The sequence below is a fragment of the Pleurodeles waltl genome, chromosome 9, assembly GCF_031143425.1.
Source record: "Pleurodeles waltl isolate 20211129_DDA chromosome 9, aPleWal1.hap1.20221129, whole genome shotgun sequence".
Taxonomy (NCBI): domain Eukaryota; kingdom Metazoa; phylum Chordata; class Amphibia; order Caudata; family Salamandridae; genus Pleurodeles; species Pleurodeles waltl.
The window spans coordinates 133,076,981-133,091,891 of record NC_090448.1 but is presented as its reverse complement, the minus strand read 5'-3'; the positions used below and the strand labels follow the sequence as shown (position 1 = coordinate 133,091,891).

At 41.2% G+C, this 14,911-nt stretch overlaps 1 protein-coding gene across 2 annotated transcripts in view; it reads left to right on the top strand.

Moving 5' to 3' along the window:
- The window catches only part of PHF2 (PHD finger protein 2), a 450,390-nt gene that overhangs the window by 393,163 nt on the left and 42,316 nt on the right, over window positions 1-14,911 (top strand). For both annotated transcript variants that reach the window (XM_069206411.1, XM_069206410.1), the window contains exons 17-18: window positions 7,725-7,885; window positions 10,403-10,674. In XM_069206411.1, coding sequence (XP_069062512.1) covers window positions 7,725-7,885; window positions 10,403-10,674 — 433 coding nt within the window. The remainder of the gene's footprint in view (window positions 1-7,724; window positions 7,886-10,402; window positions 10,675-14,911) is intronic.

Here is a 14,911-nt window from a genome sequence, read left to right as displayed (position 1 = left end):
CTCTACTAAAGACATAGTAGGATACTTACTACATTTGCAAAAAGCAAATCTCGCTTTTTCATCTATAAAAATACACCTCGCAGCTATATCTGCTTACCTACAAACTACTCATTCATCGTCTCTATTTAGAATACCAGTTATTAAAGCATTCATGGAAGGGCTAAAAAGAATTATACCACCAAGAACACCACCAGTTCCTTCATGGAATCTTAACATCGTCTTAACAAGACTCATGGGTCCCCCTTTCGAACCCATGCATTCCTGTGAAATGCAATATCTAACCTGGAAGGTCGCATTTCTCATTGCAATCACATCCCTCAGAAGAGTAAGTGAAATACAGGCATTTACCATACAAGAACCATTTATTCAAATACACAACAATAAAATAGTTCTAAGAACAAATCCAAAATTTCTGCCAAAAGTAATCTCACCATTCCATTTAAATCAAACAGTCGAATTGCCAGTGTTCTTCCCACAACCAAATTCTGTGGCTGAAAGGGCACTACATACATTAGACATCAAAAGAGCACTAATGTATTACATTGACAGAACAAAGCTAATCAGGAAAACAAAACAACTGTTCATAGCTTTTCAAAAACCACACATAGGAAATCCAATCTCTAAACAAGGCATTGCTAGATGGATAGTCAGATGCATTCAAACATGCTATCTTAAAGCCAAAAGAGAATTGCCTATTACACCAAAGGCACACTCAACCAGAAAGAAAGGTGCTACAATGGCCTTTCTAGGAAACATTCCTATCAGCGAAATATGTAAGGCTGCAACCTGGTCTACGCCTCATACGTTTACTAAACACTACTGTGTAGACGTACTGAATGCACAACAAGCTACAGTGGGCCAAGCTGTACTAAGAACATTATTCCAAACTACTTCAACTCCTACAGGCTAAACCACCGCTTTTAGGGGAGGTAACTGCTTTATAGTCTATGCCAAACATGTGTATCTGCAGCAACATATGCCATCGAACTGAAAATGTCACTTACCCAGTGTACATCTGTTCGTGGCATTAGTCGCTGCAGATTCACATGTACCCTCCCACCTCCCCGGGAAGCCTGTAGCCGTTTAGAAGTAGATCATAAACCTTAAACATTTGAACATTTGTAAAAAAATTATTAGAAACTCTTATCATACATACATATTCACTCCATTGCATGGGCACTACTTATACCAAACAACTCCATCCTCACCCTCTGCGGGGAAAACAATCTAAGATGGAGTCGACGCCCATGCGCAATGGAGCCAAAGAGGGAGGAGTCCTTCGGTCCCGTGACCAAAAAGACTTCTTCGAAGAAAAACAACTTGTAATACTCCGAGCCCAACACCAGGCAGCGGACTGTGCCAAACATGTGAATCTGCAGCGACTAATGCCACGAACAGATGTACACTGGGTAAGTGACATTTTCATTTTGTGTCATTTTAAGTTATACCTTTTTACACATAACATATGTATTTGTATTTGTATTTGTATTGAGTATTTATAAAGTGCCTTCCGGCCCAAGGGCATCGAAGCGCTAACTGGGTGAGGCGGGGGAACTAGACCGGAGAACTCCCGAACTTATTGGGGAAACAGCCAGGTCTTGACCAGTTTCCTAAATGTTAAATAATTATGTTCTTGCCTTATGTTCAGTGGCAGGGATTTCCAGATTTTAGCAGCTGCGATAGTAAACGCTCTGTCTCCCCATTTTACTTTCTTAGTGCGGGCTGTTTGAATTTGGTAGGCACTGGCAGAGCGCAACAGCCGATTAGGTCTATGCCATTGCAACTTGGAGGTAAGTATTGCAGGCCCAATCCCATGGACAGCCTTATGAGTGATGCAGAGAGCCTTAAACGAGAGCCGATGAATAACCGGAAGCCAGTGTAGATCTTTAAGGCACCTCTTAATAGAGGCCCCACGAGGCAATTTTCGTAACAGCCTGGCAGCAGTATTCTGCATCAGCTGAAGTCTGCGCAAAGATTCTTTGTCCAGATTGAGTAAGAGCGCATTTCCATAATCCAATCTGGAGATGACTAGAGCCAAGATGACAGTAGCTCTGCAGGACTGTGGAATAAGAGGAAATATTTTCTTTAATTTCTTCACGGTCCACAAACAGGACTTGATTATCAAATTGACCTGAGGTTTGAAAGATAATTGCTCATCAAATACTACTCCCAGATTTCTTGAGGTGGACCGTGGGACAGGAAGTGTCCCACACTCTTCAGGCCACCAACTAGAGGACCAATGAACTCTTTCAATTCCAAAGCACAGAATCTCAGTTTTTTCACAGTTGAGTTTCAACCAGTTGGACTTCATCCAGTGATTGACTGCTGTCATACAGGCGTTGAAACGAATAGCCACTTCTTCCAGATCTTTATCAATAGGGATAATGATTTGAGTGTCATCTGCATATGAAGTGGGAAAAAAGCCGAAAGAGCGAACCAGCCCTGCCAGTGGAGCTACGTACACATTAAATAGCGTCGGGGTAAAGAAGAGCCCTGAGGAACCCCACACGGTAAAAGGTAGGGAAATGATCTGAAATCACCACTGCTAACTGTAGCCCACCTATCAGATAAAAAAGATTCAATCAATTTGAGAGCCTGGTCTCTAAAGCCAACCTGATATAGGCGGTCTAGCAGAATATGGGGAGCAATGGTGTCAAAAGCTGCCGACAGGTCCAATAATACCAAAAAGACCCCCTGCCCCTTATCCACCAATCTGCGTATGGTGTCTGATGATGCAATAAGAGCTGATTCCGTACTGTGAGATTTCCGGAAGCCATGTTGCGAGCTGTCCAAACCTTTGGAGGCAGACAGTAAATCAACCATTTCCTTCTTAAGATGTTTTTCTAGAATTTTAGCCGCAAAAGGAAGAAGGGCTATAGGACGTAAGTTCGACAAATCATCCGGTTTACCAGCTGCCTTCTTTTTGAGTGGAATGATAGTCGATTCTTTCCACACCCTAGGGTAAGAGCCCGATGCTATCACTTCCTGAAAAATGGGGACCAGCATAGAAGCAACTAGCTCTGGTACTAAATGAAGAATGGCCGGGGGGCAAGGATCCATAGGGGAGCCAGATTTACCTTCCATGAGCATTTTACACAGGGCCTCAAAAGAGGGCATCGTAAAATTTTAAAATAAAAGTGACTGGTCTGGACTGGAATTCTCGCTAGTAGTTACCTCAGAGTGCAAATGAGCAGTCGGCCGAGGGGCCGGGCTGGCTAGTGTCTTATCCAACCTAAAACTGGAATAAATGTCAAGCACCTTCCCTTCAAAATATTTAGCAACTTTATTACAGAAATCTTGAGAATTTTCTACTTTGGGAGAGCCTAACGGAGTAGTGAGAGTGTTGACCGTTCTGAATAATTCTCTGGAGGAGTTAGCTGCTTTGTTGATTTTACATGTAAAATAGTCTGATTTGGCTACTCAACAGGCTTTTTTATAAGTGGTTAGTGCAAGCTTAAGATCCATCCTCTCGGCTTCGCCGAGATTGAGTTTCCAGCAGCGCTCTTTCTGCCGATATTTCCTCTGTAGGATTTTAAGGGCTTGAGAGAACCAGGGTTGATTAGGTTTCTTCCTAGTAAGGGAAGCAGAGATTCTTCTTACTGGTGCTAGCGTGTCCATTGCTTGTTTAATGCCCAAATTAAATCGAGCAAAGGGCGATAGCCTGGACACCTTTGAGTCATTCCAATTGTGTAATAGTGTAGCTTTCAATGGTTCTGTTTCAATTTTACTCCAGGGTCTTATCAGTTTTTCCTGGGGGATGGATATTATCGGCTGCTGTTGGACAAGAAATTTAAACGTCAACAGGGCATGATCTGTCCACTCTAAAGGGGTGATAGATAGATTTAATGCTACCTCTGGACGGGTAAAAATCCCATCTAGGGTATGACCCGCTCTATGAGTGGCCCTCCCCTCCTTTAGGACCCAATCTAGAGCCACCATCAGGTTGAGAAAATCCGCCACCAGCAAGTCACATGTATTATCAAAATGGATATTAAAATCTCCCAGGATGATGGCTTTAGGGGCCATGATTAAAGGTTCCACTACTAAGGGCCATATTGAAAGGAACTGAGAAACTTAGGAACTTTTAAAGTTATCGTCATTTTTAATGTTTTTGGTTTGGAAGTGTGACAGATCACTTAGTGGTACTGTCCTATGAAGCCTTATTATTTCTAGTTTTACATATGTGTTCAATACTTGATGCTTTGGCACTTTTGGAAAAAAAAGATAAAATGATAAAAAGATAAAATGTTGAATTTGGTTAATCCTGATTTCGCATGGTGTAGAATGCCCCATGATCATGTTGAAAACTTGTAGTAACAGGGATTGGCCTGTTAAGTGCCTGGTGTGGTAGTATTGATTGGGTGTAGTGTATACCACAGCATTCTGAGCTTTCAACATGGAAATGAGAAGTAACTTCCATAATCAGTTTGTAATGCTTCAGGTTCCACATGCTTTGCCTTTTTTGGTGGGATTTGGCCTTTTGAAAGAAAGTTATTGTCGGGCCGTTGCACCAGGAGCCCTTGATAATGAGCTGCTTTTAAAGAAGACAAGAATGCAAAAGGGTAAAACACAACCTGTGTCTAATGCAACAAACATGGCCATTGGGTCAAGGCAGTGGATACTACAGTTTGGATGTATAGGTGTGATGATTATGAATTTCAGAATTGTATATTTCCAGCAACAGTTCCTTAAAGTTAGATCATCTTTGCCTGAGCCTATACTGAAAATCGACTGCATGGATTTAATACTTTGAAAAGATATTTGCAGTGGCTGAAGCAGAACACTCTATAACTGGATCCATGGTATAATTGGCCAGGTTGCTCATCAAGCAACAGACTTCATTGAAATTAGAGCTCTTCAGAAGGCAGTGGTCCCATAGAATTTGAATGGACATGTGAGGACTTTTAGTGAAGAATATATATGTGAAGAGTGTAAACAAAAGCTGATACAGTACTAGGAGGATGCAGCTCCCTCTTGTCTATTCAGCCACTTCTGCTGGTCAAGTTCTGGATAGGTGAAATCCTGAACTCCTGTGGATTTTGAAAGTTGTAATTCTTGGTACAAATGAAACAGGTCTCATACGTAGGCTTTATTTGGGCTCAGCCACCAAGTAACAAACTCTGCAACACTTTGCAAGTGCCAGCAAGGTTGTGCCCTCCTGTACATTTAAGGTGCAGGGTTTTGATTCCCCAACTAGGCTACTTTGAGAAGTTGTGCTGGACAATCTGAGAGGCTTCTTAGCTTGTATTAAATCTACTCTCCCCTCAGCAACCCACCCCCGATAGAGCTTACTCTGCCTCATGGCAGTTTGAAGTGCAGAAAAGAATACAAACTTCAGGGAAGCACATCAAAGTACAATATCCCACTGGCCCTCAATACAAAAACAATAATTATATGCAATTGGCTAGAGCAGTTTTGCTTTTTTCTATATCCTGTAATTAACATATGTTACTGTAGCCCATTTCATTGATACTCTTTTTATCAACCTGGATTAAGTGTTTGCCTCACAGTTAAATAATCATTGATTCGTCAAAACCACTTGGCAAGAGAGAGTGGTCCTAATTGAAAGAGACCACAGCAATTGCAAAATTGTTTCAAAGGTATGTGCCACACATCATAGTCCTTTATAAAGCAACCTACCTCTTTGATTAGTAACACCAATTTTACCTCTGCAGGCAAAAGCAAAACATAAGGCCACATACCGTGGAGGCAGTTAGTTGACACAATTTAGTTATGACGCCATAGCTCAAGACTCCGTCAAGGTTAACCAGTAACCCTGGCACACTTCCTCCGTAAATCTGTACAATACTTGAAATGAAGAGTGCCCTTCTCACTTGATGAATTTGAACAGGAAAGATCTTCCAGAAAGGTTTGCAAAGAAAGAAAAAATCCTCCATAATAAAAATGCAAGCAGTAAATAGTGCCACACTTTATGTAGATGGTCTGATCTTTGTAGTTTTGACTCTCAAAGAGCTACAACTCCAAATTTATGTTAAGTCTGCACTGTCTAAATCAGCTTTGCAAGAACTCGGATAGCTATTTGTTGCGGCAGTCTTTGAGTATTTCATGGGTGGTGCCTATAAGTGCCATTCTATTTCACTTCTTGTCAAGGGAACAACCATGCTCACATGTAATGTGCTTTCCAAGGGCTTCTCAGCCTGCACCCCATGGCCTGGAGCTATGTTTCATTAAGGCCTACAGAGAGCGGAAGCTTCTATACCAGCACTAGCACTGTGACTGGGATTCTAGATCGCATTGTTCAGAATGGATTTCCTTCTCATATCAATGGTGTGGCTAAACACACTAGTGATGCAGTACAACAAGAAGCATCCGAAAGCCTGAGTCAGCTTAGTATGTCCATCATCACAGAGTAGGTTTATAATCGTAGATGAGTAAGAATGCCCAGACCTGTGGCATCGTTTGCAATGTAGTTGTTGAGGTGTGGTGGGTCATAGATTGTGGTGTAATGTCTGATATGACTGGATCAGCTACACTGCAACACTTTTAGCTGAAGGTCATGTGTTGTGCATTGGGACATACCCGTAAGACACTGAGCATGGAAAGACCTCTAATTTTGTTCATGACTAATGACAGAATTGTTATTTTTTAACATCAAGCTGATGAGTTTTGGAGGTACTGAATTAATGTATATGGTATGTCTCTGAGATTGCAGTCTTTTGAAGGCCCCTCTCCTTTCCTGTTAGTTTGCCCCATTCACTCCAATGCCTCATGGAGCATGGTTGGACCTCTATCCCACACCCATCAAAAAATGACTGTGGTTGGATTAGCCTATCTGCCGGTCAGTTACGACTGGGTGGTATCAAGTTTGTTAATCAACACACCTCTGATCTATGGCCAGAAGAGTGGTCGCAGGCAACTAGTTGCCCAGGGTTTGGGACGCCCTCTTTACCATAGAAATGGGGTGCATGCAAGACTTTAGTAACATAAACAAGTTGATGGTGGTGGATTACAGTTAAACTGTATGATTGATTCTGGTGCGTTTGTGTAGTGAGTTCTCGCTGTTACAAGAACTATGCCACTACAAAATGGGTCACATTGGATGTGTGAACTGGTTATAAACTAATAGTATAAAGTCTGGGAAAGCCTTGATTTTTAGATTTTTGCCACAGAATTGGACAATAGTGTGATATTCCAAAGCATAATACAAAATTAAATGTAAAGTGTTTAAAGGAAAATCATTTGTATAAAATAACTTTATTTAATGTACAAGGTGAATGACAATATTGGGATCTGGAAATCTTTTTAGAGATACTCAAGGTCCTACTTTCTTCACCTTATGTTATTATTGAACCTGAGAAGTACACTACAGAAACGTGGTGGTGTCTCATTTAACATAACTTGCTTTGTCATAAAGATTGCATTTTGAAGCAGACCAAAGAATTAAGGTTAGCATTTAATATTTTTCAGCCTAGTTATGGTAATGCATAGCATCAGCTGTATAAGTTCTACAATATCCTTTTCTTCACATATCAAACATATACCATTGCTCGAAACACAGATGAGATTTTCAACTTAGCCCCAAAAACCTTCCTAAATTCAAAGTGCTCCGTTGAATGAGTTACTGCCATAGCAAAACGTCACCAGTAAATTATTGACCAAATGCATATGTCTAGCTTGCAGAGTCATGCATTTGATTTATTCGTAAAATATCATTTAATGAATGTTGTTCAGTTTTTGTAAATTTTATTTGTTTTCTTTGGTAGAGTGACAACTCATCAGATGAAGGTTCTCTGCATATTGACACGGACGCCAAGCCTGCATGTAATTCCAAAGCCGAGAAGGAAAGCGGAAGTTCCTCAGGTGGAATATTGGATCTTTTGCAGGCGAGCCAGGAAGTCGGAGGTTTGGAGTACAACTCAAACAGGTACGTATGCCTGTGAATTCAGATATAGGGGGTCATTGCGAGTATAGACCGCCACACTTGCGGTGGTGGCCTGGACCGCTGCCAATGCAGCGGTCCGACTGCCAGATTAAAACCCTAGCGGTCAGACCGTCAGGGAACCGCCAGCTCTGCAGGGATCTTGGATCCCCGGCGGTCTGGTGGTGGCAGTAGTGCTGCCCTGGGGATTACGACCTAGTTCTCTGCCAGCCATTCCATGGCAGTAACACAGCCATGAAAAGGCTGGTGGAGAACAGGTGCAGGGGGCCATATGCTTGAAATCGACCCTGAGCAACACCTGGTGGCAATTGTTCAAACGTTACGGCTTTTGGTAGGACTTTCTGGGTCACTGCTGGTAGATGTGGTGCTGCACCTTGAATGGCCAGGAACTTCCAGCTCATGGATATGAATAACATAGTCAGCTGTCTCTCTTAATGGAACACGGTAGGTTCAGCTGTAGCCCAACATTTGAGGAAAGGTTACTTGCGGTCGCAATCGGCTAATATGCAGTTCTGCTTAAAGGTGAAGAGGTGCTGGTGAAGAACTCTGATGGTTTGGGTGCCAATATGGTTGGTGTGTTAAGTGCAAAATAGGGAAACAACAGACCAGGTTCGTGAAATAGGGAGAAATGTATTAAAAACATAGATTTGAATGAATATTGACAGCTACAAAGTATCATTAGGATGCGTTAGACTTCTATGAACTAAAGAATCAGAGCGTCATGGTTATAATAAATGGATGCTTCTGAGCTCCCACAGGCAGATTGCTGTTTAAACGTTATCAATGCAACTTAATAATTGACATAAAGTCAAAGGATTCAACAAGATTAGCAAATGTTTTCCTGAATTGGCATCTTAAAATGGGTTACTCTACATTTTCGGTAAAAGGGAATGACTTTAATTCATGTAAGAAACGGAGGCTGATTACGAAGTAAAGTCGGTGAAAGTCTGAAATCCTCTCTCAAAGGTTTACTCCTAAATTTGAAGAGGATATTTGACATTTTGAAGATTCACAAATATTCCCATGAGTACATTTTGGAAATCTACGGTAGTAACAGATTTACAGCAGTGCTCCCACTGATCAAAAGTTTTAATTCAATCTGATTCTTCACTGGGTGTTATTCATACAGAAATGTACATTTACATGTATATTTATTTCTGCACAAGCAAAACATGTTTCCCTTTGAAGGAAGTCCTGCTACTATAGCCTCATGTAAAACAAGGAATCCCCTTCAATTTCTACCCTGGATGAGCGGTTTCTTCTCCCTGTAACATTTATTTGGGTTTCAAGGCTGGAAATCTACCTACAAAATATTTGTGGCTATGGAGAAACTCACAATTTTGTGGAAGTTTGCTGTATTTTTCATGCCTCACCTCCACAGATTTTACAGTGGATAAAATTATTTAATCGTGAGTTATTTGGGCAAATCTATCTCGTGACTTTGTAGAAAAAGGTGCATGAAAGAAGTAAATTTTTGGGATGTTTTTCATCACTATAACTCAAAAGATTATCATGAAGTTATTTCACTATTTCACGTATATTGGTGAAAAAAGCCACAAAAACTAGGCCTGTGTGTTTTTGCTCCCTAAAACTGTTTTGAAATAGTTTCTCTTACATTTTTGTTCAGAAAACTTTACATTTCATTTAATTTATAAAAGCTTCTTAGTTTTTTTCAGTATTTTAATGACATTTGCAGACGCAGAGCCCCAGTATTTTGCACACGTCTAACGATAAACATGAATTCGCACGCATTTTCATCACGGTTGCTCTGTCTTTCCATAAAGATCTGCGAATATTAATAAGCGATGCTGGCATCAGCGTGGCCTTGAACCTGGTGGAGGAAAAAGTACCACAAAAATACAAGAGCAACAATAAGACAATCTGCTGTTATGAGATTTTCTCACTTGTTCAACGAACATAAAATAAAGAAATATATAAAAATGTATTTGCATCTGGTCTATATAATATAAGTATCCATTGTCTTTGAAATATTTGGCTTATTTTTTAATTGTCAATGTCCTGTTACATTTTTGCTTGATCTAGTAACTTCGGAACCACACATTTTTTACCCAGTGATCCCGGACCCAGCACGGGCTGTGTGATTGCAGCTTTCTCTCATGTAGCTAACTAAATAGTTTACAAAAATATATTAACAGTCATTATTCAACATATGTTAATTATTTACCCTTGGTTTGCTTTAATTTAATTCTAGAAATTAATAATGTCTTATAAGAGTGTGATTCACCAAGCACCACGCCTGGGTGTCAGTCAGAGAATGTAAGATGCATTTGCTAAAATGTCAAGTGATCTTACTTGTTTTTACAATTTTGTCTTTACTGTGTTAATGTTAGTTAATTTGTCAAAGAGTAGTCATCTTTGAGATTGTAAATTTTTGTAAAACTGAATTTGTGGGTTTTGTTTTTAACATCTCTAAATGCTTTCAATAACTGTTCAAAACACTCCATTTAGTAACATTTCTGTATTTTTTATTTTCTGATTCAGTCAACCACCTGCATCACCCAGCACACAGGAAGCTATCCAAGGTATGTTATCTATGGCAAACCTCTCCTCTTCCGACTCCTGTATACAGACGCCTTGGAGTGCAAACCAAGCTAAAAATAACAGCCTCTCAACTCAGAACTCCAAGAAATCTACCAGTAACAATAAGACTGTAAGCAAACGTGTTATCAAGAAAACAATAAAACACTGCATCGACATTGACGACTATGAGGACCAGGACCACTTGGATGCTTGTTTTAAGGATTCTGATTTTGGTGAGTATAATGGTTGCACCCAAGCAGTCACCTCTGTCAGTTCAAGTAGCACTTCTGAACAGATGGTATGAGTCAGGATGTACACACAAAAGAAGGTGCCACGTACAGGCGGCAGACCATAGCAAACCATGTCAGCGTATGTGTGAAACTCCTGCAGTATGTTTTGTCTTGCATCAAACGCAGTATTAACGGGTTTTCTGATTGCATTGGAAAAAATGTACATTGTCGATCGATAGACCTATTTTTTAATCTGCAAATAAATGCATATTTTTTCAGAAAAAAACGAATTTGTTCTCAGAAAAAACTGCCACTAAGAATGGTGCATATATATCCACTAAAGATTCCTCTGCATTTAAATGCAAAGTGACACTTAACTTGAATGGCGCAACGCTTGGGCTTGTGTGTAATGGTCGTGTAGCACGCATTCGTTTTTTCTCAAGCTTCATACCTTGTTCGTGTAAGCTCAAAAACACTAACATCAATGTCAGTGCTACAAGGCCATACCATTGGAAGCCAGCGTACTAAACCAATACCAGTAACATATCATAACAACATAAAACAAAACCAAACAGCTTTGGGGCATGGCTGTACACTCATAGAATGTGTATCTGTAGTACCGGCAAACACAAGATTCTGTGGAAAAATATGTCAATATGTATTCTTGTAGTTAATTCAACGTTAGAGTAACTTCAAAAAACCCTCAACACTCTCTGGAACTAGTTAGCAGAGACTATTTATCTTATAGTTGATAATAGGCACGTCCATCAATACCAAAGGAGCATGGGTGACATTATTAAATGGTAAGTGGAAGGATAAATTATTCTCTCTCCTGGCACACTCACCTCCTGTTTTGTCCTCCTATTTAAAAAGAAGCAACTTTTTCAACTGATTCTAAGATGTGTGGGGGAACTGTTAGGCACACATTGCAAATGCCAACTCAAATATGGTGATGGAGGAGAGGATTCCCAGGCATGGCTATCAGTGGAGTAGGGCAGTAAATAGAGTGTCAGTCCTGTCCATGGGCTGGAAGACTACCTTTCTTCTCATTGCTGGCCATCCCTGTGGGATGTAGCTCCTCCATCTACACTTTAAACGATTTACTATGGTCCTCTGTGTTCTCACATTTCAGCAACAGGTACGTGTATGTCAGCTATGGTATTTAGGGTGAGGATATGGTATTATTTCATGCCATACTATATTATATCCTTTCATGTGAAATTGTGTTACCTTATGTTATGCATGCAACTTTCTGCTCCTGGATTTGTGAAACAGGAACCTGAACATACAAATCCATTGACTACTGTCATGGCAGCATTCTGATAGGAATAGGTCAAGTTTGAGCCTGCACCTGAAACTAGAATGTTTGTCAAGAGCTTGGTGTGTGTGTGAGAAGTGTGTTTAACAGTCAAGCCACTTGTATGTACAGACCATGGAAAGCCCCTACTTTTGCTTTTTTCTAACAAGACTTGTGATCAAACAGATAATAGATATCTAGCAGGCTGATTTTACCACAAATATTTAAGACAGAAAAGGGATGCCTAGCTGTTGAGTCGATCTATGGAATAAAATAGAAGGATCTGCAAACCAGCTTCTTCCTGGTAGCAATGATTCTGCCAAGCCGAAAATTGTTCCAAGTATACGTTGGAAGCTGTCACAGTCTGTGCATTCAGTATGTTGGAATACCAAAGATCCCCAAGAAGGCATCACAGTAACACAGGTGATGTGGTCCCCTGATCTGAAAATACTAAAGTCAGATATTTATAATTTTTTTGTTAATAAATGACAAGATCTTACACAGATACCTGTCCCAGCTTTGAGAGTAGTAATGACTTAAAAGTTTCTAAAATCTTTCGCAGATTAAATAGAAAAATAAATCTCTATCTGTTAAATGCTTGTTGGCCAGGGAAAGATCAGTCACAAACAGTTAGGAGCGCACCTGCCTGACATCCCAGCAATTAATCTGCCCCATTGCATCATGGTAGATGTAGTATCTTCAAAAAACGAACTCCATTAATTTTTAAATATTTCACCTTTAAGTAGGTACAGCCTTTACTGTGCATCTCTGGACACATGTGTTTCTGGGTTAATCCCTTCTTCAGCAGAGAACATATTTGCGGGGTGCTGGGAATGCTGCCATAAATCCCCCGTTTCAGTACCTCTTCCCTGGCATGCTGGTGCCTGCTCCAGAGCTCGTCAGCCCAGTAGCTCAAGGGAGCCTTTAAAGTCACAAACAGTTAGGAGCGCACCTGCCTGACATCCCAGCAATTAATCTGCCCCATTGCATCATGGTAGATGTAGTATCTTCAAAAAACGAACTCCATTAATTTTTAAATATTTCACCTTTAAGTAGGTACAGCCTTTACTGTGCATCTCTGGACACATGTGTTTCTGGGTTAATCCCTTCTTCAGCAGAGAACATATTTGCGGGGTGCTGGGAATGCTGCCATAAATCCCCCGGTTTCAGTACCTCTTCCCTGGCATGCTGGTGCCTGCTCCAGAGCTCGTCAGCCCAGTAGCTCAAGGGAGCCTTTAAAGTCACAAACAGTTAGGAGCGCACCTGCCTGACATCCCAGCAATTAATCTGCCCCATTGCATCATGGTAGATGTAGTATCTTCAAAGAACGAACTCCATTAATTTTTAAATATTTCACCTTTAAGTAGGTACAGCCTTTACTGTGCATCTCTGGACACATGTGTTTCTGGGTTAATCCCTTCTTCAGCAGAGAACATATTTGCGGGGTGCTGGGAATGCTGCCATAAATCCCCCGGTTTCAGTACCTCTTCCCTGGCATGCTGGAGCCTGCTCCAGAGCTCGTCAGCCCAGTAGCTCAAGGGAGCCTTTAAAGTCACAAACAGTTAGGAGCGCACCTGCCTGACATCCCAGTAATTAATCTGCCCCATTGCATCATGGTAGATGTAGTATCTTCAAAAAACGAACTCCATTAATTTTTAAATATTTCACCTTTAAGTAGGTACAGCCTTTACTGTGCATCTCTGGACACATGTGTTTCTGGGTTAATCCCTTCTTCAGCAGAGAACTTATTTGCGGGGTTCTGGGAATGCTGCCATAAATCCCCCGGTTTCAGTACCTCTTCCCTGGCATGCTGGTGCCTGCTCCAGAGCTCGTCAGCCCAGTAGCTCAAGGGAGCCTTTAAAGTCACAAACAGTTAGGAGCGCACCTGCCTGACATCCCAGCAATTAATCTGCCCCATTGCATCATGGTAGATGTAGTATCTTCAAAAAACGAACTCCATTAATTTTTAAATATTTCACCTTTAAGTAGGTACAGCCTTTACTGTGCATCTCTGGACACATGTGTTTCTGGGTTAATCCCTTCTTCAGCAGAGAACATATTTGCGGGGTGCTGGGAATGCTGCCATAAATCCCCCGGTTTCAGTACCTCTTCCCTGGCATGCTGGTGCCTGCTCCAGAGCTCGTCAGCCCAGTAGCTCAAGGGAGCCTTTAAAGTCACAAACAGTTAGGAGCGCACCTGCCTGACATCCCAGCAATTAATCTGCCCCATTGCATCATGGTAGATGTAGTATCTTCAAAAAACGAACTCCATTAATTTTTAAATATTTCACCTTTAAGTAGGTACAGCCTTTACTGTGCATCTCTGGACACATGTGTTTCTGGGTTAATCCCTTCTTCAGCAGAGAACATATTTGCGGGGTGCTGGGAATGCTGCCATAAATCCCCCGGTTTCAGTACCTCTTCCCTGGCATGCTGGTGCCTGCTCCAGAGCTCGTCAGCCCAGTAGCTCAAGGGAGCCTTTAAAGTCACAAACAGTTAGGAGCGCACCTGCCTGACATCCCAGCAATTAATCTGCCCCATTGCATCATGGTAGATGTAGTATCTTCAAAAAACGAACTCCATTAATTTTTAAATATTTCACCTTTAAGTAGGTACAGCCTTTACTGTGCATCTCTGGACACATGTGTTTCTGGGTTAATCCCTTCTTCAGCAGAGAACATATTTGCGGGGTGCTGGGAATGCTGCCATAAATCCCCCGGTTTCAGTACCTCTTCCCTGGCATGCTGGTGCCTGCTCCAGAGCTCGTCAGCCCAGTAGCTCAAGGGAGCCTTTAAAGTCACAAACAGTTAGGAGCGCACCTGCCTGACATCCCAGCAATTAATCTGCCCCATTGCATCATGGTAGATGTAGTATCTTCAAAAAACGAACTCCATTAATTTTTAAATATTTCACCTTTAAGTAGGTACAGCCTTTACTGTGCATC